A 27,037-nucleotide genomic window follows, 5' to 3' on the forward strand; every position below is an offset into this window, starting at 1 on the left:
GTGTGGGACAACCAGGAGGGGTATAGGGCCACCAGGAGGAATGTGGGGCCACCAGGAGGGTTATGGGACCACCAGGAGGGGTGTGGGACCATAGGAGATGTTGCACAGAGAAGAATTTGGGGTGGTGGAGTTGAGGCATGTGATGGGATAATGTGGGGCAGAGGGATCTAAGGATGGGACATGGAAAGGGATGTGGGACCACCAGGAGAAGGGATGGGGAGCGTGGGCAGGTGGGGGCTCAAAAAGGGGACCAGGGAGATCTGGTGGCCCAGGAAGGACCCGGCTGGGCCCAACACCACTTTGTGTGTCCCCACCCCCCAGTCCTTCAACACCTACTTCAGCAACGAGCACAGCCGGCTCCTCACCCTCTGGAGGCAGGTGGTGGCCTGCAGGAGGCAGCTCGGGGAGGTGAAAACCAGCACGGAAAGGTGAGGGGGTCCTGAGACATCCCGGGAGGTCTCTGAGGGGTTCCTGGAGATCCCAGGAGGTCTCTGAGGGGTTCCTGGAGGTCTCAGAGGTTCTTGAAGATCTCAGGAAGTCTCTGAGGGTTTCCTGGAGGTCTCTGAGAGGTTCTTGAAGATCTCAGGAGGTCTCCAAGGGGTTCCTGGAGGTCTCCGAGGGGTTCCTGGAGGTCTCTGAGGGATTCTTGAAGATCCCAGGAGATCTCTGAGGGGTTCCTGGAGGTGTCTGCGGGTTCCTGGAAGTCTCTGAGAGATTCTTGAAGATCCCAGGAGGTTTCAAAGGGGTTCCTGGAGATCTCAGAGGGGTTCCTGGAGGTCTCTGAGAGGTTCTTGGAGATCCCAGAAGGTCTCTGAGAGGTTCTTGGAGATCCCAGGAGGTCTCTGAGGGATTCTTGAAGATCTCAGGAAGTCTCAGAGGGGTTCCTGGAAGTCTCTGAGGTGTCCTGGGAGGTTTCTGAGCATTTCTGGAGTCTCTGAGGGGTTCTTGGAGATCCCAAGAGGTCTCTGAGAGATTCTTGAAGTTCCCAGGAGGTCTTCAAGGGTTCCTGGAAGTCTTCAAGGGTTCCCTGGAGGTCTTCAAGGGTTTCCTGGAGGTCTCTGAGGGATTCCTGGAGGTCTCTAAGGGGTTCCTGGAGGTCTCTAAGGGGTTCCTGGAGGTCTCTGAGGTTCCTGGAGGTCTCTGAGGTTCCTGGAGGTCTCTGAGGTTCCTGGAGGTCTCCGAGGGTTCCCTGGATGTCCCAGACTCTCAGTGAGCAGCTGTCCCCCTGTCCCCTGGCAGGGACCTGCTGGAGCTGCAGCAGGACCTGTCCCGCACGGGCCGCGCTGCCCACGCCGCGTGTCTGCACCTGGGCTCCCACCTGGGAATGCGGGAAAGCCGCGAGGACGCGGAGCGGCAGCGCCTGGAGCAGCACCTGGAGCAGAGGGACAGCGACACAAGGGCCCTGAGCTGCCGGTACCGGAACCGGACCGAACCAGGGGCGGGACCGGGGCGGGGCTGGGGGGGGTTAGGGAGATGTTGGGGGGTTTGGGATTAGGGTTATTTTTGGAGTGGTTTGGGGTTGGGGTGATTTTGGGGGGTTTGGGATTAGAGGTTTTGGGATTAGGGTTATTTTTGGGGTGGTTTGGGTGATTTTGGGGGGTTCGGGATTAGGGTTATATTTGGGGAACTGTTTGGGGTTGGGGTGATTTTGGGGAGTTCGGGATTAGAGGTTTTGGGATTAGGGTTATTTTTGGGGTGGTTGGGTGATTTTGGGGGGTTTGGGATTAGGGTTATTTTTGGGGTGGTTTGGGTGATTTGGGGGGATTTGGGATTAGGTTTATATTTGGGGAATTGTTTGGGGTTGGGGTGGTTTTGGGGCGTTCGGAATTAGGTTTTGGGATTAGGGTTATTTTTTGGAATTGTTTGGGGTGATTTGGGGCGGTTTGGGATTAGGGTTATTTTTGGGAATTGTTTGGGTGATTTTGGGGGGTTTGGGATTAGGTTTATATTTGGGGAATTGTTTGGAGTTGGGGTGATTTTGGGGGTTCGGGGTTAGGGTTATTTTTGGGGAATTGTTTGGGATTTGAGGTTATGTTTAGGGGTCTGGGATTAGGGTTATTTTTGGGGTGGTTTGCGGTTGGGGTGATTTTGGGGGGTTTGAGATTATTTTGGAGGAATTGTTTGGGGTTGTGTTGATCTGGGGGGGAGGGGGGGCTTGGAGTGATTTTGCATGGATTTGGGGGGTTGGGTTTATTGGTGTGGGGGGTGTTGGGCTGATTTTGGGGTGGGGTCTTGGTGCTGCCCAGGCTGGAGGAGGTGACAGCAGCACTGGAGAAGCTCCAGGAGCAGAAGGGGGAGAAGGAGCGGGAGGTGCAGGAGCTGCAGGGGAGGCTGCAGGAACTGGTGAGGGGGGGATACTGGGAGATACTGGGGGGCCACTGGGGAGGATACTGGGAGGGAAACTGTGAGGACAGTGAGGGGGACAGTTGGAGGGACACTGGGAGGGATACTGGGGGGGCACACTGGGAGATACTGGGGGGATACTGGGACCAGTGGTGGGGGGACAGTCGGAGGGACACTGGAGCGATACTGGGGGGCACACTGGGGGATACTGGGGCCAGTGGGTGGGGGCAGTCAGAGGGACACTGGGGGGGACACTGATTGGGGGCACACTGGAAATACTGGGGGAACACTGGGGGATACTGGGACCAGTGGGGGGGGACAGTCGGAGGGACACTGGGGGGGACACTGATTGGGGACACTGGGAGGACACAGTGGGGGAAAACAGGGGGGATACTGTGGGAGATACTGGGGGGGGACACTGAGGAGGGACACTGGGGGGACATGGGGGACACTGGGGGGACACTGTTGCTGGGCAGGCTGGCACCCTGCAGGGTGGGTGCACAGCAGTATGGGGGTGCATGGGGCCGTGCCCCCTGCCCCAGGGGTGCCTGAGCCCACTCCTGGGGGGCTCTGCAGGAGGCTGCACGTGCCCGGGACCCCTCCCCAGCTGAGCTGGAGGCTCTGCGCTCCGAGCTGGAGCTGCTGCAGAGGGTGCTGCGGGACGTCACCCAGGTCAGGGGGTCCCTCTGCTCCCCTTCATCCCTGTGCCTCAGTTTCCCCCCCCCCGTGCCTCAGTTTCCCCCCCCCGTGCCTCAGTTTCCCCCCCCCGTGCCTCAGTTTCCCCCCCCGTGCCTCAGTTCCCCCCCCCCCGTGCCTCAGTTCCCCCCCTGTGCCTCAGTTTCTCCCTCCCCGTGCCTCAGTTTCTCCCCCCCCGTGCCTCAGTTTCTCCCCCCCCGTGCCTCAGTTTCTCCCCCCCCGTGCCTCAGTTTCTCCCTGTGTCTCAGTTCCCCCCCTGTCCCTCGGTTTCCCCGTGCCTCAGTTTCCCTCCCCTCTGACAGGCAGTTCTGGCAGAAGATCCCCTGCAGTCCCCCCTGTCCCCTCCATCTCCCTCCCCTCCGCCCTCCGTCGCTCTCTCAGCCGTTCGGGTCGCTCTGGACCGGCACCGCCAAAAGCTGCAGGTGAACCAGGAGGGACACGCACGCAGCCCCTTCCCCCCTCCCGTGACGTCACGGTGACGTCATGGTGATGTCACACCGGCGTGGCTGAGGTCTCTGTTCCCCCCAGGAGGCGCGGGCAGAGGCCCAGGCACTGCGGGGGCAGTTGGAGGAGCTGGGGGCTCAGGCCGGGGGGTGCCGGCGGGAGCGGGACCGGGCCCTGGCCCGGCTGGAGCAGCTGGAGCAGCAGAACCGGGACATGCGCAGGTACCGGGGGTGGGGAGGGACTGTCCTGAGCTCTGTCTGTCCCTCCTGAGCTCCATCCGTCCATCCCAAGCTCTGTCTGTCCTGAGCCCTGCCCATCCCAAGCTCTGTCCGTCTGTCCTGAGCCCCATCTGTCTGTCCTGAGTGTTCTTTGCACCAGTCCTGAGCTCTGTTTGTCCGACCTGAGCTCCATCCATCTGTCCCGAGCTCTGTCTGTCCACCCAAGCTCTTGTCCATCCCAAGACAGACAAGATCTGTCTGTCCATCCCAAGCTCTGTCCATCCCAAGATCTGTCTGTCTGTCTGTCCCAAGTTCTGTCCATCTGTCCCGAGCTCTGTCCTTCCCTCCATGGCTGTCCCTCTACTTGCCCCCCTCTGTCCATCTGTCCCTCTGCATCCTTACATCTCTTGGTCCATCTGCCATCCCACCAGTGTGGGTCTGTCTGTCTGTCCCCTATCCCACTGGTGTCAGTCTGTCCCTTTGCCTGTCCAGCTGTCCCTTGTCCCACCCACCCCCACCCTCCATCGCACCACTGTCTGCCTGTGTCCGTCTGTCCGCTCACCATTCCACTGCTGTGCCTCCATCCATCCATCCATCCATCCATCCATCCATCCATCCATCCTGTCCCACTCCCCCCATCCCTCTGTCCCAGCTGTGTCCCCCTGTCCCTCTCAGGGCACAGGAGGAGGTGGAGGTGGCTCTGGTCGGGGCACAGGAGCGGGCAGAGGCTCTGGAGGAGGCGCGGGCCAGGGCTGCACAGCAGGCAGAGAGCACCCGGCAGCAGCTGGAGCTCCGGTGGGGACACGGGGGGGGGGGGAGACACAGGGGGACATGGGGGGGACACGGGGGAGATGTGGGGGGGACACAGAGGGGGACACAAAGGGACACACATGAGTCCTGACACCCCCCAGGGTGCTGCAGCCTCCCCTACTGCCCCCTGTGCCACTTTGGTCCCCTGACCACCACCCCCTCCAAATGTGGGTGCTGCCAACTTGCCCCACTGGGTGCTGCATCCCCCCCCAACACACACACGCAAAGTGAGTCCACTCAACCCCCCCCTCCCCAAAGGTGGGATGGAAAACTTCCGTGGGTGTTGTACCTCCCCCCACAAGTCACTCTCTCCCCAGAAACCCCCTCCAAGGTGGGTGCTGTCACCCTGTCACCCCAAAGGTGGCTCCTGCAGCCCCTTCTTCTCCCCTCAAAGTTGGTGCTCAAGCCTTTCCCCCCCCCCCCCCAAAAAAAATAGGGTCTCCTGGAGCCCCTCTGAAGGAGGGTGCTGCCACCCCCATCACAGGTGGGATGCAAAACTTCAGTGGGTGCTGCAATACCCTCTTTGCCCCCCACCCAAATGGGTGCTGCAGGGTGGGTGCTGATGGCAGGTGCTCAGGGTGAGTGCTGCAGGGTGGGTGCTCAGGGTGGGTGCTCAGGGTGGGTGCTGCAGGGTGGGTGCTGCAGGGTGGGTGCTGCAGGGTGGGTGCTCAGAGTGGGTACTGATGGTGGGTGCTGCAGGGTGGGTGCTCAGGGTGGGTGCTCAGGGTGGGTGCTGCAGGCAGCAGGAGGTGGAGGAGCTGTCGGGGCAGCGTGCAGATGCCCGTCGGGAGGTGCTGGAGGTGCGGGAGGCGCTGAGCCGCGCGGCGCTGGAGGTGGAGGTGGCGCGGGGCGAGCGGGAGGTGCTGAGCCGGGCACTCAGCAAGGTGGGACCCCCACCCCGGCACCCCAAGTGACACAGCCCCTGCATGGATGTCCCCGGGGTGTCCCCAAGCAGCGGGTGTCCCAGCGGTTTCCCCAAGCAGTGGGTGTCCCTGGGGTGTCCCCAAGCAGAGGGTGTCCCCATGTTGTCCCTGGGGTGTCCCTACGGTGTCCCCAAGTAGCAGGTGTCCCCATGGTGTCCCCAAGCAGTGAATGTCCCCACGGTGTCTCTATGGTGTCCTCAAGCAGTGGGTATCCCCATGGTGTCCCCATGCAGTGGGTGTCCCCATGCAGTGGGTGTCCCCATGGTGTCCCCAAGCACTGGGCATCCCCATGCAGTGGATGTCCCCATGCAGTGGATGTCCCCATGGTGTCCCCATGCAGTGGGTGTCCCCATGGTGTCCCCATGCAGTGGGCATCCCTATGCAGTGGATGTCCCCATGGTGTCCCCATGCAGTGGGTGTCCCCATGGCATCCCCAAGCAGTGTGTCCCCATAGTGTCCCCATGCAGCAGGTGTCCCCGGGGTGTCCCCAGGCAGCGGGTGTCCCCATGGCCTCCCCCGTGTCCCCAGGCTCAGTGCAGCTGCGGGCAGCTGGCCGCGGGGCAGCGGGTGGCAGTGGCCGAGCAGGCGCGGCTGCGGGAAGCCCTGGCCCGTACCGGGGAGCTGGCGGCGGGGCTGGCCCGGGAGCGGCGGGAGCTGGTGCGGGGGCTGGAGCGAGAACGGGAGAGCGGGAGGCGGCGGGCGGAGGAGCTGGGAATGGAGGTGACCGAGCTGAGGGAACGGCTGGAGAGGGGCCGGAGGAAGGGCCTGGAACGGGGCCTGGAGCGGGAACGCAGGGAGGCCGAGGAGGGGGCCCGGGGGCTGCGGGGACAGCTCGGGACCCTGCGAAGCCACCAGCTGAGGCTGCGACAACTCCTGGGGCAGGTGGGATGCGGGGACGGGGCTGGGGGCAATTGGGAGGGGGTATGGGGAAACTGGGAGGATGCACAGGGCAACTAGGAGGGGGGTCTGGGTCACTGGGAAGGTGCATGGGGCAACTGGGAGTGGTGGGGAGTTTGTACAGGGTGACTGGGAGAGCCATGGTGGATGTGTGGGGCAACTGGGAGGGGATGCATGGGGTGACTGGGAGGCTGAGTGGGGAACTGGAAGGACCACAGTGGCTGCGTGGAGTCACTGGGTAGGTCACTGGGTGCTGGGTGGTCACTGGGTTCTGTGTGTGGGGTCACTGGGTGGTCACTGGGTGCTGTGTGTGGGGTCACTGGGTGCTGTGTGGGGTCACTGGATGGTCACTGGGTGCTGTGTGGGGTTCCTGGGGGTCACTGGGTGCTGTGGGGTCCTTGGGTGGTCACTGGGTGCTGGGTGCTGTATGGGGTCCCTGGGTGGTCACTGGGTGCTGGGTGCTGGCAGGCAGTGCAGGAGCAGGGTGCTGCGGGCCGGGCCCTGGTGCACGCACGGGGGGAGCAGGAGCGGCTGCGGGAGGAGCTGCAGGAGGTGGCCCGCAGCCGGCAGGCACTGGCCAAGGAAGGGGCCAGCCTGGCCGTCCAGTTGGCCACCGCCCAACGCCAGGGCCAGGAGCGGGCCCAGGAGGTGGCAGCGCTCAGGTGGGTGCTGGCGGGGGGGTGGGTGTTAAGGTGTGTGCGGGCCCCGTGTTCCCCGTTCCGGCAGCACCGCCCCGGTGTCCCGGCAGGGTGGAGAAGGAGGCGCTGGAGAGCAGCATCTTCCAGCTCCAGCAGCAGCTGTCCCAGCGGGACACCCACACCCGGCACCTGGAGGCTGAGGCTCGGACTCTGCTCCAGGCCAAGGAGGCACTGGAGGGTGAGCTGCACATCCTCGTCCCTCCTCATCCCCACCCTTGCTCATCTTCATCCCCATCCTCAACCCTGTTCACCTTCATCCCCACCTATCCATCCTCAGCTTCATCTGCATCTTCCTCTCCATGTGGCCGTATCCTCAGCCCCCTCTCAGCTCCATCTTCATTCTCAGCCCTGTTCAAATCCATCCATCTCCATCCATGCCCATCCCTATCTTCTTGTGCACATTCATCCTCATCCTTTCCCATTTTCATTCCCTTCTTCATCCCCATCCATCCCTTTCTTGATCATCATCTTCAGTCTCATCCCCATCCATCCATCTCCATCACCATCCAGCTCCACTTTCAACCTTATCCTGATCCAATCCCTCTCCATTCCCATCCATCTACATTTTTTACCTTCATCCCCATCCCATCCGTCTCCATCTTACTCCCTTCCATCCTCATCTTCTTCCCCATGCAGCTTTTTCTTCATCATCCTCATCCATCTCTATCTTCATCCCCATCCATCTCCATACTCATCCTCCTCCCCACCCACCTCCATCCACCCCCATCCAGCTGCCACCACCTCCCCCCATGCCCTCACTTAACCCCCACACACTGTCCTCCTGGGGTGTCCCCACTGCCCTGGGGATGACCCCACAGCCTTAGGGTCGTCCCTACTGATCTGGGGGTGATTCCACTGCCCTGGGGGTGTCCCCATTGAGCTGGGAGGTTGTCCCCACTCTCTTGGGGATGTCCCCACTGCCCTAGGGGTGTCCCCAGTGACCTGAGTGAGTGTCCCCACTGCCCTGGGAATGTCCCCACAGTCCTAGGGGTGTCCCTACTGATCTGGGGGGTGATTCCACTGCCCTTGGGGTGTCCTTGCTGACCTGGGGGTGTCTTCACTGACCTGAGTGAGTGTCCCCACTTGACCTGAGTGAGTGTTCCCACAGCCCTAGGGGTGTCCTTGCTGACCTGGGGATGTCCCCACTGACCTGAGTGAGTGTCCCCACTCCCCTGGGGATGTCCCCGCTGCCTTAGGGGTGTCCCTGCTGACCTGGGTTTGTCCCCACTCCCCTGGGGGTGTCCCCACTTGACCTGAGTGTGTGTCCCCACTGCCCTGGGGTTGTCCCCTGTCCCCAGCCGAGCTGGGTGCCAGCCGTCTGGAGCGGGAGCGGGAGCTGGAGGAGCGGCGCCAGGCGGTGGCAGCGGCCGAGACAGCGGCGGTGACCGTGGCACTGCAGAGCGCCAGCACCGCCCATCGCCAGGAGCTGGACCGCCTGCAGCGCCAGAAGGTGGGACCGGGACCGGGACCGGGATGGGGGCTGGGGCGGGGGCTGGGGTGCGGGGCTGACTTTTGGGTGGGGTGCTGGTTTTTGGGGGTCCAGTGCTTTGGGGGATTCAGTGCTAATTCCTGGGGTGAGATGCAGATTTTTCGGGGGGTTGTTGATAGTTTTTGGGATGCAGGATGCTGATTTTTGGGGTGGGAGGCTGGTCTTTGGGGGTTCAGTGCTAATTCCTGGGGTGAGATGCTGATTTCTGGGGGGGTCAGTGCTGGGTTTTTGGTATGCGGGAAGCTGATTTTGGGGTGGGAAGCTGATTTTTGGGGTCCAGTGCTTTTTTTTTTTTTTTTTTTTTATATGAGATGCTGATTTTGGGGCACAGCAGGCTGATTTTTAGGTATTTAGCAGTAATTTGGGGCCCAACCCTGACGTTTGGGGGCACAATTCTGATCTTTTGGGCTGCTCCACTCTGCTTTTTGAGGGACCCGGCGCTGCCTGCCAGGGCACAATGCTTTCGTGGCACGATTCTGATTTTCTGGGGGTACAATCCTGATTTTCTGGGGACACACTGGTGATTTTTGGGGGTGCATTCCTGCTGTCTGGGGGGGGCAGGAGGAGCTGGAGGCTGAGCGGGGCCGGCTGGCCCGGGAGCAGGAGGAGCTGGCGGCGGAGCTGGCGGCGACGCGGCGGCAGCGGGAGAGCGAGAAGCAACAGGTCTGTGTGTGTGTGTGTCCCGTGTCCCCCCCACGTCCTGGTTCTGCTGTCCCCCTCCCCTGACCGAGCTGTCCCCCTCCCCAGGCCCTGGCACTGCAGGAGGAGGAGCGGGCGGCACTGGCAGAGACTCTGGAGGGGCTGCAGAGGAGTTTGGCTGAGGCCACGGCTGAGCTGGAGCAGCGGCGGCGAGAGGTCACGGGGCACCAGGAGAAAGAGCAGGTGGGGGGGGTGGGGGGGGCCCGGGACCCCTTCCCAGAGTGGCACAGCACCCCACATAGCCCCAGCTGCAAACCTCCGTGCCTGGGTGTCCCCCCACCTTGCAAGCCCTAATGCCAGGGTATCCCCCATAGCCCCCCATTGCAAAGCCCCATGTCTGGGTAGTCCCTGTGACCCCCCCATTGCTATTCCCCATGTCTGGGTAGTTCCTGTGACCCCCCCATTGCTATTCCCCATGTCTGGGTAGCCCCCATGACCCCCCCATTGCAAAGCTTCGTATTTAGGTGGTCCCCATGGCCCCTCCATTGCAATCCCCTGTGCCTGGGCACCCCTCATGCCCCCCCATTGCAAAGCCCTATGTCTGGGCACCCCCTATTGCAAGGCCCCACACCTGGACATCCCCCTTGTAACCCCCCCAACCCTCCCAACCTGAACCCCCCCAACCCCTCCCCACTGATTCCTCTTCTTGCACCCCCCCATCTCCCCTCCCATGAGCCATGGGGATGCTCAGCTTCCACCCCCATCTCCATCCTTCCACCATCCCTATCACAACCCCACTTGGGGACCCCCACACATGTTGGGGGGGGATGTTTCTCAGCTCTCCTTTCCCTCCCCCAACCCCAGAGCCTGGCTGCAGAGCTGCAGAGCCTGCGGGCACAGGCAGAGGAGGCAGCAGTGGCCCACGAGCAGGAGGCCAAAGCCCTGCAGGAACAAACTACAGCAGTGGCCAAGCAGAGGGACACTGCCCTGCGGGAGGTAAAACCCCCTCCAAACCACCCCCCAACCTTTCACCCCCCCAAACACCCCCCTAGCTCCTGTCAAGCCCTGCAAAAAACCCAAAAAACAACTTTTTTTCCCCTCAAAATATCCCCCTTAACCCCTGTGAAGCTCCCCCAAAAAACATACAATAACCCTTTCCCTCCAAAACAACCTTGTCCCTCCAAAATAACCTTTTCCCCCCCAGAACAACCCCCCTCAACCCCTGTGAACCCTCAAAAAAACCCTCATAAAACAACCTTTCCCCCCAAAATATCCATTCAAACTCAATGAACTCTGAAAAAAAAACCCATAAAACACCCTTCCCCCCCAGATATTCCCCCTAACCCCTGTGAACACCCCCCCGAAACCACAGAATAAACTTTTCCCTCCAAAATAACCTTTTCCCTCCAAAATAACCCTCTTCAACCCCTGTGAACCCCAAAAAAAACCATAAAACACCCTTTTCCCTCCAGATATTCCCCCTAACCTCTGTGAACAACCCCCAAAACCATAAAATAACCTTTTCCCTCCAAAATAACCTTTTTCCCCTCAAAATAACCTTCCTCAACCTTTTCCGCCAAAATACCCTTTCAAACTCTATGAACCCTGAAAAAAAACCCCATAAAACACCCTTCCCCCCAGATATTCCCCCTAGCCCCTGTGAACACCCCCCCAAAACCACAAAATGACTTTTTCCCTCCCAGAATAACTCTCCTCAACTCCTGTGAACCCTCAAAAAAACCCTTATAAAACAACCTTTTCCCCAAAAATATCCGTTCAAACTCTCTGAACCCTGAAAAAAAACCCTATAAAACACCCTTTTCCCCCCAGATATCCCCCCTAACCCCTGCGAACACCCCCCCAAAACCACAAAATAAGATTTTCCCCCCCAAAATAACCCATCTCAACCCCTGTGAACCCTCAAAAAAAAAAACCCTAAAACAACCTTTTCCCCCAAAACATCCACTTAATGCCTCTGCACCCTCAAAACCCCCATAACCCCTGGGTGTGGGGTGTGCAGGTGCGGGTGCTGCGGGAGGCCCGTGCCGCGGGGCAGCGGGCGCTGCGGGAGGCCCAGCGGGAGGCCCGGGAGCTGCGGGTGCTGGGGGAGGCCCAGCAGAGGAAGGTGCTGGAGGCCCAACGGGCCCTGGGGGATGAGGCCAAGGAGAAGGAGACCCTGAGGCGCTCCAACCAGGAGCTGCGGGTGGCGCTGAGGCGAGCGGAGGGAGAGCGCATCAGGTAACCCCAAAATGGGGCTTGGGGGGGTTGGGGGGTGAGCTGAAGGGTGATGATCAGGGTTGGGACAAGGGAATGACCCAGGGAGGACTTGCTTGGGTGGTGGAGTGCCTTGGAGGGTGATGCTTGGGGTTGGGGTGATGCCTGGGGCAAGGGAGTGACATAAAGGGGGCTTTTATGGGGTGGTGGGATGCTCTGGAGGGCAATGTTCAGGGTTGGGGTGATGTTTGGGACAAGGGAATGACCAAGGTGGGACTTGAGTGGGATGAGCTGGAGGGTGATGTTTCAGATAAAGGAATGACCAAGGTGGGACTTGAGTGGGATGAGCTGGAAGGTGGTATTTGGGACAAGGGAATGACTAAGGTGGGACTTGCATGGGTGGTGGGGTACCTAGGAAGGTGATGCTTGGGGTTGGGGTGATGCTTTGGGCAAGGTAATGGGGTGTGCATGAGGTGGCGCAGCACCTTGAAGGATGGTGCTCAGGGCTGGGATAAGGGAATGACTGAGGAGGGACTTGAGTGGGATGAGCTGGAGGGTGATGTTTGGGGCAAGGGAATGACCAAGGAGGGACTCGCATGGGGTGGTGTGATGAGCTGGAGGGTGATGTGCAGTGTTGGGGTGCTGGGTGGGACAAGACAAGAGGATGCCCAAGGTAGGACTTGTGTGAGGTGGTGCAGCACCTTGGAGGATGATGCTTGGGGTTGGGGTGATGTCCCAAGGGAATATGAGCCAGGTGGGACTTGCATGAGGTGCTGCAGCACCTTGGAGAATGGTGCTCAGGGTTAGGGTGGTGTCCTGGGACAAGGGAATAACTGAGGGGGGACTTTTATGGGGCAGTGGGGATGCCTTGGGGGGTGATGGTCGGGACGAGGTCACGCTGGGGACAGTGTGGTGGCAGCAGATGTGACACCAGCCCTTTCTTCTCCCTCCCCCAGCCTGAAGCACTCGGGCGAGGAGAAGGAGCAGCAGCTGGTGGTGGTGGAGGAGGGGAGGGTGGCAGCAGAGCGGGAGGTGAGGGAGCTGCGGGCACAGCTGCGGGAGCTGGAACGAGCGCGCCTGGACGCCCGCAGGGAGCTGCAGGAACTGCGGCGGCAGGTGAGGAGGAGGAGGGGGAAGAGGAGGAGGAGGATGGGGACTCCCACCCATTTGGGGTGCTCTCAACTCCTCCTTGGGCAGCTGAAGGACCTGGACAGTGAGAAGAGCAAGAAGAGCCGGGAGGTGGGGGAGCTGCAGGCACGCCTGGCCCTGGGGGAGCAGCGGGAGGAGGAGAGGCACCGGGAAGCCTTCGGCCTCAGGCAGAAGGTGGCTGAGAGTGAGGCAGGCACAGAGGCAGCCAGGAAGGAGGTGACAGGGTCCCCCCGTGTCCCCAGCCCTCCACTGCTCCACGTCCTGTGTCCCAGAGTGTTCCCATCACCCCACAGCTGGGTGCCCTGCCTGGCCTGGTGTCCCTGTCCCCTCACCCCGTAGCTCCGTGCCAGTTGTCACCCCATAACCAGTGTTCTCTGTCCCTGGTTGTCCCTGCTACTCCACTGCTTGATGCCATGTCCCTGGTTGTCTCCATCACCTCACTGATTGGTCCCCTATGTCCCCATCACCCCATTGCTCTGTCCCCTGCATCCCTGAGGGTTTTCATCACCCTGCTGCTCTCTCCTCTGCCACCCTGGGGTGCCCCACATCATTTTGCTCTCTCTCTTACATCCCTGGGGGTCCCCATCACCCTATTGCTGTGTCCCTGGGGTCCCACATGCTCTATTACTCCATCCCTGTGGTTCTCCATCATCCCATTACTCCATCCCCTGCATCCTTGGGGTCTCCCATCACCCCCTTGTTCCATCTCTTGCATCTCCATCACCCCATTGCTCTATCCCTGGGGTCTCAAGTATCCCATTGCTCCATCCCTGGAGTCTCCATCACCCCATTACTCCATCTCTTGCATTTCCAACCCCCCATTACTCCATCCTTGGGGTCTCCATCACCACATTGCTCTATCCCTGGGGTCTCCATCACCACATTGCTCTATCCCTGGGGTCTCAGGTATCCCATTGCTCCATCCCCGGGGTCCCCATTACTCCATCTCTTGCATCTCCAACCCCCCCACTGCTCCATCCCCAGAGGATGCTCCATCACCCCACCTCCCCCCCCTGCACCCCAACTCTCCCCATCACCCCCTTCCCCACCTCCCCCCCCCCAGCTCCAAGCCCTGCAGCAGCGCCTGGCAGAGGCAGAGGAGGAATTCCGGCAGCGGGAGAAGGAGCTGTCCCGCAGCTTGGAGGAGGCTCGGGGCAACGAGCGGAAGCTGCTTGCGGACACCCTGAACCTGCGGCTGAAGGCGGAGGCTGCGCGGGGCGAAGCTGCGGAGCTGAGCCTGAGGCTGAGCGCGGCCGAGGGCCGGGCCCAGGGGCTGGAGGCGGAGCTGGCCCGGGGCGAGGAGCTGCGCAGGGCTACCGAGAACCGCCTGGGGGGCATCCGCTCCGCGCTGCGCCGAACCATGGGCATCCCCCGGGCGGGGACACGGCCCCCCGGCAAGGGTGAGAGGTGATGGGGACCCCCGGCTCCTGCTGAGGGGAAGGGGATGCAGCCTCCTGCTGCTGCTCCTGCTGCAAGGACTCCTGCAGTGCTGCTCCATCCCCTGCACCTCCAGGGATCCCCCATATCCCAGTGCTCCATCCCTAGGGATCCCCCATATCCCAGTGCTCCGTCCCCAGGGATCCCCCATATCCCAGTGCTCCATTCTCTTCACCCCCAAGGGACCCACATATCCCAATTCTCCATTCCCTGTGCCTCCAGGGATCCCCCATATCTCATTGATCCATCCTTGGGGAGTCCCCAGTACCCCAGTGTTCCATCCCCTGCACCCCCAGGAGACCCCCATATCCCATGGCTCCACCCCCAGGGATCCCCCGTATCCCAGTGCTCCATTCTCTGTGCCCCTTATGTACCCCCATCTCCCATTGATCCATGTCTTAAATGTTTGGGATCCCCTGTGCCCCATTGCTTCATTCTTAGGGGTCCCCCATCACCCCATTACTCAATCCCTTGCATATGTAGGCCCCCCCCCCATCACCCCATTGCTGCATCCCTGGGGTCCCCATCACCTCATCACTCCTTCTCTTCCATCCTCCCTATCCCGTGGCTCCACCCCACTGCACCACATCCCCTTCCACCTTCCCACCCTCTCTTGGCTGCTTCACCCCGTTGTCCCCGTGCCACCCAGTTTGTCCCCACACAGGGGGGGTACCAGAGGCCTCGGGGACCCCCAGCTCCTCCCCAGACACCGATGCAGCCTCCGAGCCCGAGGCGGTGCGGGCGGCACTGGGGGAGTTCCTGAGGGAGCTGCAGGACACCCAAAGGGAGAGGGTACAGATCCCCATTCCCCTCCCCTTTTCTCAGCCCCAAAAAGGCCCTTTTTTCACCCAGTTTTGTCTCTGCAGGAGGAGCTGCGGGTGCAGGTGGGCACCCTGGGCAGGCAGCTGGCAGAGGCAGAGGAGGAGCGGGACAAAGCCAGGACCCGGGCACGGCAGCTCCAGAAGATGGTGGCTGAGAGTGAGGAAGGTGATGGGGTTTGGGCTGTTTTGTTTTTGGGGGTGCATCCCCTCAAACTGTGGGGTTCGGGGTGATTTGCCCCGTGCTGGAGCCCTGCTGGACAGTGGGGGTTTTTTGGGAATCTGAGGTGTGGTGGGTGATGCTGCTGCTCAGTGGGGTTTCCCCCCAGACCCTGGTAAAATGGGTAAAACCTCCCATGAAGCCCAGTAAAACCAGTAAAACTGGTAAAGTCCCTGTGTGTCCCCCATAAACCTCAGTAAAGCTGGTAAAACCCCTGATGGATCTCCTGTAAATCCCAGTAAAACTGGTTAATGCCCTGTTCATCCCCTGTAAATCCCAGTATACCTCCTCAAGCCTCCCCTAGAAACTCCAGTAGAACTGGTGCACCCCCATGCATTCCCTTTAAACCCCAATAAAGTGGGTAAACCCCCAATCCAACATCCTGTATAAACACCAGTAAAACTGGTAAAACTCCCCATGGATCCTCTGTAAATCCCAAGAAAATTGATACCCCCCCCCCCCATATCCCCTATAAACCCCAATAAAATGGGTAACCCCTCCCTACACCCCCCATAAACCCCAATAAAATGGGTGCCCCCCCCCCCGTGGCCACCCTGGTGTGGTGGGTGACCCCCGGGGGGGCTCTGCAGGGCGCTGTGGTGTGGGGGGGGAGCTGAGCAGCCCCCAGGCCACACAGGTGCTGCAGGAGGAGAGGCTGCAGCGGGAGCGGCGGGAGCTGCAGGAGAAGGTGGTGGGGCTGGAACAGAACCTGCAGAGTGCCCAGGCCCAGCACAGAGCTCTCCAGGTGGGCATGGCCACCAGGGGCACATCTCCTTCTCATCACTGACCCCTTCCAGGAGCCTCCTGACCATCCCCCCATCCCTCACTGCTCCATGCTGGCTTTCCAGTCTCCTCCAGGAGCCTCCTGACCATCTCATCCCTCAGCATTCCCTTCTAATTCTCTAATTCCTTCCAGGAGCCTCCTGACCATCTGCCCGTCCCTCACTGCTCCATGCTGGCTCTTCCAGGAGCACCTCAGCATTCCCTTTTAGCTCTCTAATCCCTTCCAGGAGCCTCCTGACCATCTCCCCATCCCTCACTGCTCCATTTTAGCTCTCCAGTCCCTTCCAGGAGCACCTCAGCACTCCCTTTGAGCTCTCTAATTCCTTCCAGGAGCCTCCTGACCATCTCCCTATCCCTCACTGTTCCATTCTGGCTTTCCAGTCTCCTCCAGGAGCATCCTGACCATCTCCCCATCCCTCACTGCTCCACGCTGGCTCTCCAGTCCCTTCCAGGAGCACCTCAGCACTCTCTTCTAATTCTCCAATCCCTTCTGGATTCACCCTGTCCCTGTCCCCTGCCTTGCAGGAGAAGCTCTCCATGGTGCAGCCCCTCCAGGCCCAGCTGGAGGAGGCCAAGGGGCAGCTGGAGGTTGCAGGGAGCCGGGGCCGCCGGCTGGAGCTGCAGCTGAGGGTGCTGGAGGGGGAACTGCAGAGGGCACAGAGGGACCTGGGACAGCAGAGAGCAGAGACACAGACAGCACAGGATCGTGCTGAGACACTGCAGAGACAGGTGACACTGCAGGGACGAGTGACAAGACAGGCCCTGACAACCCTTTCCAGGGAGAAATTCTTCCCCAGCTCCAACCTAAACCTCCCCTGGCACCACTTGAGTTGTGCCAAAAGTTCCTCTTGTCCCATCCCTTGTTCCTTGGGAGCAGAGCCCGACCCCCCCTGGCTCCAACCTCCTCTCAGGGGGTTGCAGAGAGCCAGAAGGTCTCTCCTCAGCCTCCTCTGCTCCAGGATCAGCACCCACAGGGCCCTCAGATGCTCCTCACAACTTCTCCAGACCCTTCTCCCTGCTCTCCAGCCCCTTCCCCAGCTCCATTCCCTTCTCTGGACACTCTCCAGCCCCTCAATCTCCTTCTGCTCCTGAGGGGCCCAGAACTGACCCCAGGATTTGGGGTGCAGCCTCCCCAGTGCCCAGCACAGGGCCCATCCCTGCCCTGCTCTTGCTGGCCACACCAGTGCTGACACAAGCCAGGATGCTGGTGGCCTTCTTGGCCACCTGGGCACACCCAGGCTCATGTTTGACCCCTGTCAGCCAACCCCCCAAAGTCCTTCCCCTCGGGGCACTTTCCAGCTGCTCTGCCCCAAGCCCGGAGCAGGGTGTGGGGCTTTGGTGTCACCTGGGACCACTTGGCCACGCTGAACCCCTCCACCCTATCCTGCAGTTTCAGTGAGAAACACTCACACTGAATTTTTGGGGTGTTTTTTGGGTTTTTTTGGGTGCAGTTGGCCGGGAGCGAGCAGCGTGTCAGCACCTTGCAGCTGGCAGTGGAGAGGCTGAGCACGTCCTGGGCTCAGAGCAGCCCGAAGGCCACTGTCCCCACCGATGTCCCCAGCACCCCCTCCCCATCACCCGATGGCACCGGGGTCCAGGAGCAGCTTCAGCAGCTCCAGAGTGTCCTGGCAGCCGGGGAGCTGGACCGGCGGGCACTGCAGGTGGGTGAGGGGGGGCACACACACAGCCGGGGGTCCCCCTGCTCCGAGGTCACCGTGGCTGTGTCCCCCGGTGCCAGGAGGGGCTGGAGGTGGCCCGGAGGGCGCTGGTGGAGGCGAGGGAGGAGAAGGGAACCCTGCGGGAGCAGCTGCGGGAGCTGCGGGAGGAGCAGGAGGCGCTGCGGAGGGGCAGGGAGGAGCTGGAGCTGCGGCTGCGGCAGCAGCAGGAGGTGAGGGGCAGGGGGGGGGTCACCCCAAATTCATGGGCTGCTGTCCCCCTGGGCAGCACGTTTGACACCCCTCCACCCCATGCAGCATCTTTTGCACCCATGCTGTCCCCAGCACCCTTTGTCCCCCTGCCCCAGCCCCTATTGCCCCCCAGAGCCCCCCCCAGCACCCTTTGCCCCCTGCCCTAGCTCCTATTACCCCCCAAATAAAGCCCCCCAGCACCCTTTGTCCCCCTGCCCCAGCCCCTATTGCCCCCCAGAACCCCCTTGCAGCACCCTTAGCCCCCTGCCCAGCCCCTATTGCCCTCCAGAAACCCCCCCAGCACTCTGCCCCACCCCCCAGCTCTCTGTTGTCCTCCCTCCAGCTCCCTATGCATCCCCCAGCACCCTATTGCCCCCCAAAACCATCCTTTGCCCTCCCTCCTTGCATCACCCTATGGACCCCCCCTAAACCCCCAGCATCCCCACCCATCCTTTCCTCCACCCTGTGCACCCTCCTACAGCCCCAGGACTCTACGGACCCTCCTCGTGTCACCCTACAGCCCCCTCTTGAGCCTCGACCCCTTCTCACACCCCCCGGGGGCCATGGCTGACCCCTCCCCCCCCCAGGTGCTGCGGCAGCGTCAGGAGGAGCGGGGGGGTCTGCAGGAGAGGGTGGGCACCCTGCAGAGAGCCCTGACCCGGGCCCAGGGGGACAGGAGGGAGGCTGAGCGCCTGGCCCTGCGCCTGGAGAAGGACAAGAGTGCCCTGAAGAAGACCCTGGACAAGGTGAGGCCACCTTGGGGGTGTCCCCCTGCCCAGCATCACATCCCCAGGGACCCCTGCAGGGGGTGGCACCTCCTCAGGACCACATCCTGCACCCATCACCGTGGTGCTGCACCTCTCAGACACCAGCTCCTACCCATCACCACCTTCCAGGGACCATGTCCTTGGGGTCACCAAAACAAAGCCCCTCCTCAGGACCACATCCTGCACCCTTCACCAAGGCACAGCACCTTCTAGAGACCTTCTAGAGACTTCTGCCCCATCACCCCAGTGCTGCACCTTCCAGGTGCCGTGGCCTTGGGGTCACCAATACAAAGCCAGGGCACAGAGCCTCAGGACCACATCCTGCACCCATCACCGTGGTGCTGCACCTTCTGGCCACCCTCATCCTCAAGCTCCCCAAAGTGTAGCACCTTCTAGGAACCTTCTGCTCCCCTCACCAAAGCAGAAGATCTTTCAGGGGCCACATCCTGCACCCATCACCAGGGCACAGCACCTTCTAGAGACCTTGTTCAGCCCCATCACCATAGTGCTGCACATTCCAGGTGCCATCTCCTTGGGGTCACCAAAACAAAGCACCTCTAAGAACCATCTCTTGCACCATCACCAAAGTGTCACACCTCCCAGGGACCTTGTCCTCAGGGTCACCCAAGCAAAGCACTTCCAAGGGACCATCTCCTGTCCCACCACCAGTGCAGCACCTTTCAGGGACCATCTGCCCCAGCACCAAAGTAGAATAATATCTAAGGGGTCACATCCTGCCCCCTCCCCAAAGCACAGCACCTTCTAGGGACCATGTCCACAAGATGACTGAAGCAAAACAACTTCTAGGGGCCCCCTCTAGAGACTTTGTCCTCAGGATCACCAATGATTGCACGTACAAAGCAGATTTAATAGCTAAAAATATAGATACAATATGTAAAACAAAAATGATAACGTTACTTACACCTGTTACCTGCTGGAGAGAGGGGGGCAGGGGGCAGGGGTGGTGCCCCCCACCCTCACCCTCTTCTCCCCCTCCTCCCTGGGGCAGGTGGAACGGGAGAAGCTGCAGGGACAGGAGGACTCAGCCAGGCTGTGGGCAGAGAAGGGGAGGCTGGACAGAGCCCTGGGCACAGCCCAGAGGGAGCTGGCACAGGCACAGCACCACATCCAGCTCCTGCAGGTGGGCACAGGGGGATCTGGGCTTGGGGGTGCTGCTGGGGGCACCCCTGGGTGCTGTCCACCTGAGGCATGCACTGGGGGATTGTACTGGGATGGTGCTGGGATCTGGTTTGGGTTTGTCCCAGCTTGGGGAGGTGCTGGTGTTGGCACCAGGAATGGTGCTGGGAATTCCTGGGGCTTTATCCCAGCTTGGGGAGGTGCTGGTGCTGGCACCAGGAGTGGTGCTGGGCTCTGGTGTGGGTTCATCCCAGCTTGGGGAGATGGTGCTGGGCCTAAGCTGGAAGGGAGGTGCTGGTGCTGGCACTGGGCTCTTTTTTTTTTTTTTGGGGGGGGGGTGGGTGTGGGGGGATCTCCTCCCATTTTGGGGCCCCCCCTGTGGTGACAGCCCCCCCCCCCATGTCCCACAGGCACAGGTGTCAGCCCTGGAGCAGCGCTCTGCCCCCTCCCCACGCGTCACCCCCCACGAGAAGGTGAGTGGGGGACACCCTGGGGTGGGGGGCACAGACCCCCTGGGGGACACCCGGCCCTGTGCCCCCTCCCCTCTTGCTCCTTAACCCCCCCCAATCCTCCCCAGGTCCCACTGCTGCAGGGCCCGGAGCTGCCCCCACACCCCACCAGCATTTAGGGTCCCCCCGCAGAGCCTGGCACAGCTCAGCTCATGGGGGGGGAAAAACCAAACGACCCCAACCACTGATTTTTGTCTCATCATTTCCTTTCCTCAAGAAAAAAAAACAAAAAAAAAACCAGCCCCAAAACCCTGCACTTTACCCCCCCAGCCACTGACCCAGAGGGATTTTTGATGCAGTGTGAGCCCTGAGCACTTGGTTCTCCCCTTTTTGTGCTTTGTTTTCTATTGCAATTTTTAACCAAAAGTTTGAAAATACCTTTTTATAACCTTAGAAAAGCCACCTTGGCACCTTGATTTATTCTTTCTCCCCCCTTACCCAATGCTTCTCCACCAGCTCCTAATTTTTACCCTTTTTTCTAACAGAAAAACTACTCCAGTCTGGTGGGTTTGGGCAAATAACAGGATTTATATTTTTTTTTTTTGGAGTTTGAGGATTTTCTTGGTGCTATATGGCTGTAAAAATGTGGGTGTCAAGGGGATGGCTTTGAGTGTGTGTCCCCCACTCTTAAATGTGGATAAACCCAAACTGGTACTGATGGGGTTTATTTGGGGGGGGGAGATGTCCAAATGGAGGTACAGTGGGACACCCAGATTGCTTCAGGTCCCTCAGTGATAATAAATAATAACAAAGAATAAAAATAATCACAGTGAATAACAAATAATAAAAAGCAAAGAATAACTTCCAGCTCTTGGGTTGTTATTATCATTTATTACCTATTAATATTTATATTTATTATTGGAGGACATGCACCAGAGCCACGTGGCATCATCTTTTTGGGGTGCTGCTGCCTCCCCATCCCCTGTTTTAACCCTTTCCTGGGGGGTTGAGCCCCATGGGAAGGATGAATCCCTCCTGCTCCCAAAGCCCTGAGCATGGGGGTGGGATGGGAGAAGAACTCAACCCCAAACACCCCCCCACAAAGTGTTTTCTCTAAGCTCCAGGCACTCAAAGGTGAAAAAACCCTCCCCAAAAAGGAGAAAATCTACCAAAAAAATGAAAAGCTACCCTCAAAATTGGACCCCCTGAAAAAGAAATGAGAAAAACCTCCCCAAAATGAAAAAAAAGAGAATGAAAAAAAAGAGGAAAATCCTCTCAAAAGTGAGAATTCCTTCTGAAAAATAACAGAAATCCTCCAATATTGAGAGCTCCTCAAAATTAGGCTTCTCCCCCCAAAAAAGAGAAAAACCTGCAAAAAATGTCCAACCCCCCTAAATGAGGATATCTCCCAAAAAAGAGAAACCACCCCAAAAATTCAAATCCCTGCCCCATCAATGTGCAACTTCTCCCCCAAAATGAGAAACTTCCCCCAAAATGTGAAAAACTCCCCCAAAATGAAACTTATTCCCACCCCCCCAAAAAATGCAACTTTTCAACAATGAAAACCTCCCCAAAATATTTTCTGCAATGAGAAAACCCTCCTAAACACGAGAAAACATACTAAAAATCAGAATCTCCCCACCAAAAATGAGACAATGAGGCAAAATTCCCCCCTCTGAAAGAAAATCAACAAAACCAAGAATATTACCCCATAAAAATGAGAAAAAAACTACCCTAAAAACTAAATTCTCACAAATAAGAGACTATTCCCCCCCAAAAAAAACCCCAAAAACCTCCCAAAGGGACAAAAACCTTCCCCTAAAAATAAATCCACCCAAAAAATTCCAATATTCCCCCCGCCATATGAGACAAACTTCCCCCAATAATAAATCCACCCCAAAATTATTATATTCTCCCTGCAAAAAACAGACAAACCTCTTCCAAAAGAAACAAACCTACCCCCAAATTACAATATTCCCCCCAGAATGATTCAAACCTGCCCCAAAAATGAGTAATCACCCCAAAAAAGGAACCCCCCCAAAAAATAAAACAAGTCAGGAGCCACAGCGACCCTTACACTTTATCTCTTGGATACTCTATGTAGAAAACAGGACCAGGAGGGGGGGGCTGGCATCACCCCCTCTTTACAATATAATAAAGAAAGTAATAAAAATAATAACCCACCCCCCCCCCTTTTTTTTTTTTTTATAATTATTATTATTTTGTGCATCTCAAAAAAATGGACATTTTTTTTTTTTATGCGTTACCCTCTTTCATGCACGAGTTCTTTAGCACCAAAGATGAGGAGCTGGGAGTCAGGAAGGGGTTTTTGGGGGGTGCTTGGGTGGCTTAAATGGTTTTGGGGAGGAGGGGGGGGTTCTGTGTGTCCCCCCCCACCCTGCAGCTCAGCACCCCCCGCAGCTGCGGGCACAGGAGGCGGCCACGGTTTGGCAGAGCCCACTGGTGGCCATCACCCCACACTTGGAGAACTTGTCACGGCAGAGATCAGCTGGGGGGGGAAAAAAATCCCAAAATTCAGTTAAAACAAAGAGATGGGGGGGGGGGAGTAGTGAGGTGACCCCACCCGTGGGGACAAAAAGAGGGGGTGTTTACCCTCCCCTCAAAAAAAGGGTCCCAGTTTGGTTTGCTGTGACTTGGTTTGGTTACTGGAAGTTTTTTATCCAACCCGCAATGGAAAAAAAGAAAAAGGGGGGGGGGACTGGATGGGGACCATCTTATTTTAGGGTGTATCTTAATTTGGGGTGAGCCCCCCCCCCCTTTTCTTACCTCTCAGCAGCTCCTCGTGGGCGCAGACGGTGCGGACGCAGATTTCTTTGTTGATCACGTAAACCCGGCGGAGGCTGGGGAGAAAAAAGCCCCCCCAGAAAAAAAAAGAAAAGGTTTAGCACAAAAGCAGAGAAGGTCCCTAAAATATCGGGGGGGGTCAGGGAAGCTCCTGTGTCCCCCCCTCACCTGTAAAAGCAGATCTCGTTCAGGCACTGCTTGCAGGGCTTGTGGACGGAGTAGAGGCGGGTGCAGGGGTACTGCTCCTCCCGGCAGTCTGCAGGGGGAAAAGGCACCTGGATTGGGGGGGAGGGGCTGGAAAATCTAAGGGGGGGGCTTGACACCCCGAGGATGGGCTGAGCATTCTTCCCCCCTCCCAAATTTTCCCTCCTGTTGGGCTAAAAGGGAGGCTGAACCCCTAAAAGAACTCACCAAGGGGACCGGGCTCCGTGGGCTCCGTCTCAGGGGCAGCAGCTGGGGGGGGGGAAAAGGGGAGAAAATTTATGGGGGTGCAAATTTGAGGTGGGGGGTGCAAATATAGAGATAAAATAAAATTTTAGGGATAAAGCAGATTTAGGGTTGAAGCCAGAGCATCCTGCTGCCTGTTTTTAGGGCTGGAGCATCCCTGGGGGGGCCACAAGTGGTGAGGGTGCAGGGACCCCCCCCCCTCCTGGAGTGCTGGGGTGGGGAGGGGGGGTTGGTGGCTGCCACCCACCTGGGGTTGGGGCTGGGACGATTTCCTGCTGGGATTGCTGCTGGGATTGGTACCGAAACTGCTCCTCGGGGGCACGGGGAGTGACATCTGGAATGGGAGAGAGGGATGAAGGGGGGGGAACAACCCAAAAATCTGTCCCATCCCCCCCCAGCATCCCACTGGGAAAACACCTACCGTGATAGTCATAATAATCCTGGATTTCTGGGGAATCAAAAAAAAAAAAAAGGCTGAGGATGAGGGTTAGGAGAAACACACACAACCCCCCCCCTTCAGACAGCCCCCCCCAAGTGACCTCCCCAAATTTGGCAGTGATGGGAAAACACCCTTCAGCCCCCCCAGATCCATCCCCCCTCTGGGAGTGAACCTGGGCAACATCCCATGGGGGGGCTTTGAATTTTTTTGAAGCTTAAAAAAGGGTTAGTAAAGAGTTAGCACGGATAATAATAATAAAAAAATTAATTAAAAAATAAATACTAAATAAATACTACATTTAAAATAATTAGGAAATAATCAAGATATTATAAAGAAATAAGAAATAATTAAGACAATTAGAGAGGAAGGGGAAGGAATGAGGGTGGGGGGAAGGTGTTGGGAGGAGGTTGGGAATGTTCAGGAGGGAAGGGTTGGGATGAGGAGCATCGATTGGGGGTGGGGGGTTGGGGGGAAGTGGTTTGGCCAAAAAAGGCAAAACCAAAATGAATAAAAAGCAGGAAAAAAGGGAGTGAAGAGGGAAGGTGACACTGCTCCCAGTCTGGGGTGCTCCTACCTGACTGCTGGTCGTACTGGGAATACTGGACCGGCTCGGGGTAGGTGATGCCTTCAAACCTGCTGTACTGTCCCTGGACCAGGAGAGCTGCTGGGGGGGGGCAGATTTGGGGTGGGGGAGGTGTCACATCCCCCCCCCAGGACATGGATGGGCTCAGGATGCTCCAATCCATGGGTCCCTCTGCTTCCTCCCAGCTGGGAATGACCTGGGTGTCACCATGGGATGGGATGGGGCGCAGGGACCTTAAATCCCCCCCCCCCCCCCCCCCCGGTGCCACCCCTGCCACGGGTGGATTTCTGTCCCCTGCCCCCCCCTGCTGTCCCCTCTGGGCTCCCCCCTTCTCCTCAGGCTCCCCTGGCTGCCCCTCACCTGGATTTCACCCCAAGTTTGTGCCACCCCATGGTGCCACCTCAATGTCTCAAGGGGCTCCCCTGGTGCCACCTCAATCTGAGCCTGAATTGTTGGGGTTCCCTCGGGGTTCCCTTGGGGTTCCCTCAGGGTTCATTTGGGGTTCATTTGAGGTTCCCTTGGGGTTTGGGGTTCCCTTGGGATTCCCTTGGGATTCCCTTGGGGTTTGGGGTTCCCTCGGGGTTCCCTTGGGGTTCATTTAGGGTTCCCTTGGGGTTGATCTGGGGGTCTCACAGGCACCCAAATGTCCCTGGGGTGGGGGTGTCTCCCCGGGGTGTCACCCACCCTTGGGGACCTGGGGAGGGGACACTCACCTGGCAGACAGAGGAGGAAGAGCCCGGACCCACACATCCTGAGTGGGGGGCACACGGGGGCCTGGGGGGAGACAGGGAGGGGGTCAGGGGGGGCATGGGGAGACCCAAACCCCTCCTGCACCCACCCCCCCCCCATCTGCCCCCAGCAGAGAAACAGAAATGTAAATACTCTGTCACAGAGAAAAAAACATTGTTAAAGTTTAAATAGAAATAAAATGCAAAAGGACTTGAAGAAATATAAAGAGATCTCATGAGAGAAATTTAAATTAAATCTATACATCTATCAATCTATAAACCAGCATATAATATATTAATAAAGAATTAAGATATAAATATAATATAGATGGAAAATATAGAAGCTATAGACATATATAGTGTATATGTAGTATAAAATATATAAATATATTAATAAAATAGAGATACACATATAAAATATATAGGTAAACATTTCATAATACAATATAATATCAGGTGTATATTATAGAAACAAACTATAGATAAAATATGTAAGACCTGGATGCAAATGTCAATTTTATAAAGAATATATATATTCTTATAAATTAATATAATATATACATTAACACCTTCCAGAGGCCACCTCCTGCCCCATTTCTCATGTCACACCTTCTGGGTTCCATGTCCTCAAGATCCCCAAAGCAAAGCACCTTCTGGGGACCCTCTCCTGCAGAGCAGCTCCAAGGGGCCTCATCCTGCCCGTGTGCTGCATCCTCCAGGGACCACTCAGGATCCCAGAGCTCTGCACCCTCCAGCACCCACTGCCCCCCACGCTGCCTCTTCCACCTGCTCCTCCATCCCCAGGCTCTCAGCTCCCAGGGATGGTGACTTCCAGACCTTTCCCAACTTGGGAACACCAGGCACTGGGATCAGGTCACCAAGCTGGGTCCACACTCAGGGGTTTGGTGGTCCCAAAGGCAGCACCCAGCAGCACCCACCCCAAAGGCTGCACCCGGGTAGGACCCAGGTCCCCGGGAGCTCCACGTGTTTCCCGTGGCAGGGGAAGCCCCGGAGCTGACAGTGTCCTGGGATCAAAGGAATTCTGAGGGATGTGGGGAGCATTGTGCAGCTGGGACAGGGCCATAGGGAGGACCCGGGGACCTTGAGGTGCAGCAATGGGCTGGACATCCTCACCCTGACCTTCCCCGGTTCCCCAGACACTGGGATCCCAGCTCCAAGGTCCTGCAGTGCCCCACTTGGGGACAGATGAATGTCACCTCCAGAGGCACACAGGATCCTCCCCCTGCTCAGGATCCCCCTGCCCTGGAGCCCTGAGCCCTGTGCCTGCCCCCCCAGGGCTGCTCAACCACCCAAGGCTCCTCCTCAGCTCCAAATCCCCCTGAATTTCCCCAGAACGTGGAAATCTTGGATGGAGCTCCCGGGGTTTGGCCGGGGAATGGGGACAGACGGGACACGTCCTCCCCTCACCGGTGATGCCAACGTTTCCTCCTCCCTACGGAGAGGCCACCAAAGCTCCCACCCCAAACCAGGAGCCACCAACCACGTTCCTGAACCATCGGAAAGCCCAGAGCGGCCGGAGCCACCTCCACCTCCCTCCCCTTCCCCACCCATCAACCCAGCTCCTTGGGACACCCCAAAGTGTGGGTGCTGATTGCCCCAACCCCCTCCAAACCTCCTCTCCCCTCCGTGCAGGGGTCCCGGCGGCTCCAACCACCCGCGCCAGATGTTTTTGCAACTGCACATCTGGGAACAATCAACCCCCGGAGAAGAACGAGCACCACAGGCTCTCTCTCCCTTTTCATTCTGCTAAACCCCACCTTCCCCCAGCCTCTCTCCCCCCTCCCCCAGCTGCTTTTTTTTTTTTTTACTTTTTCCTTTCTTTTTTTTTTTTTTTTTTTTTCTTTCCGAGCTCTCCCGTTGCCAGAGAATGGGAGAACAAAGGGAATATGAAAGGATCCCAACTTTGTTTTGGGGTTTGGCCCTCGATCAAAGATAAATAAATCCCCTCAAAAAGAAAAAAAAAAACAACCAACCAA

At 58.4% G+C, this 27,037-nt stretch overlaps 2 protein-coding genes across 3 annotated transcripts; one reads left to right on the top strand and one right to left on the bottom strand.

The window, feature by feature from the left end:
• Window positions 1-213: 213 nt before the first annotated feature.
• On the top strand, window positions 214-20,962 carry LOC139807018 (rootletin-like). Its single transcript, XM_071767446.1, has 29 exons — window positions 214-428; window positions 1,240-1,413; window positions 2,247-2,343; window positions 2,920-3,015; window positions 3,342-3,461; window positions 3,568-3,704; window positions 4,377-4,496; window positions 5,251-5,395; window positions 5,963-6,316; window positions 6,800-6,993; window positions 7,080-7,207; window positions 8,328-8,479; window positions 9,080-9,181; window positions 9,266-9,400; window positions 10,022-10,153; window positions 11,178-11,395; window positions 12,328-12,487; window positions 12,569-12,736; window positions 13,584-13,920; window positions 14,622-14,749; window positions 14,824-14,944; window positions 15,586-15,740; window positions 16,304-16,507; window positions 17,230-17,439; window positions 17,517-17,666; window positions 18,273-18,431; window positions 19,462-19,593; window positions 20,000-20,062; window positions 20,167-20,962. Exons 1-29 carry the CDS (start codon window positions 214-216, stop codon window positions 20,215-20,217), a joined length of 4,557 nt encoding a protein of 1,518 aa, XP_071623547.1. The 3' UTR covers window positions 20,218-20,962.
• Window positions 20,963-22,100: 1,138 nt separating this feature from the next.
• MFAP2 (microfibril associated protein 2) lies at window positions 22,101-25,865 on the bottom strand. 2 transcript variants are annotated; one of them, XM_071767299.1, is made up of 9 exons: window positions 25,610-25,865; window positions 25,026-25,086; window positions 24,304-24,393; window positions 23,712-23,738; window positions 23,538-23,624; window positions 23,255-23,296; window positions 23,012-23,099; window positions 22,826-22,899; window positions 22,101-22,547 (listed from the first exon to the last, which is right to left on the bottom strand). In XM_071767299.1, the coding sequence occupies exons 1-9, from the start codon at window positions 25,661-25,663 to the stop codon at window positions 22,444-22,446; spliced, it is 627 nt and encodes a 208-aa protein (XP_071623400.1). In that variant the 5' UTR covers window positions 25,664-25,865; the 3' UTR covers window positions 22,101-22,443. The 2 variants fall into 2 exon arrangements, with proteins under 2 accessions (XP_071623400.1, XP_071623401.1); XM_071767300.1 differs by having other exon boundaries at window positions 24,304-24,390; window positions 25,610-25,864.
• Window positions 25,866-27,037: the final 1,172 nt, after the last annotated feature.

The sequence above is a fragment of the Heliangelus exortis genome, chromosome 23 (genome assembly GCF_036169615.1).
Source record: "Heliangelus exortis chromosome 23, bHelExo1.hap1, whole genome shotgun sequence".
In the NCBI taxonomy this organism is placed as follows: Eukaryota; Metazoa; Chordata; class Aves; order Apodiformes; family Trochilidae; genus Heliangelus; species Heliangelus exortis.

Excerpts from the sequence above, each read along its gene's own strand:
- LOC139807018 (XM_071767446.1), top strand. The coding sequence starts at position 214 with ATGGGGAGCGTGGGCAGGTGGGGGCTCAAAAAGGGGACCAGGGAGATC. Across the intron at positions 10,154-11,177 it reads GGGACACTGCCCTGCGGGAG|GTGCGGGTGCTGCGGGAGGC; the intron begins GTAAAACCCCCT and ends TGGGGTGTGCAG. Across the intron at positions 14,750-14,823 it reads AGGACACCCAAAGGGAGAGG|GAGGAGCTGCGGGTGCAGGT; the intron begins GTACAGATCCCC and ends TTGTCTCTGCAG.
- MFAP2 (XM_071767299.1), bottom strand. The coding sequence starts at position 25,663 with ATGGAACCCAGAAGGTGTGACATGAGAAATGGGGCAGGAGGTGGCCTC. Across the intron at positions 25,087-25,609 it reads CAGGAGGTGGCCTCTGGAAG|GCCCCCGTGTGCCCCCCACT; the intron begins GTGTTAATGTAT and ends GTCTCCCCCCAG. Across the intron at positions 23,739-24,303 it reads CCAGTACGACCAGCAGTCAG|AAATCCAGGATTATTATGAC; the intron begins GTAGGAGCACCC and ends TTGATTCCCCAG.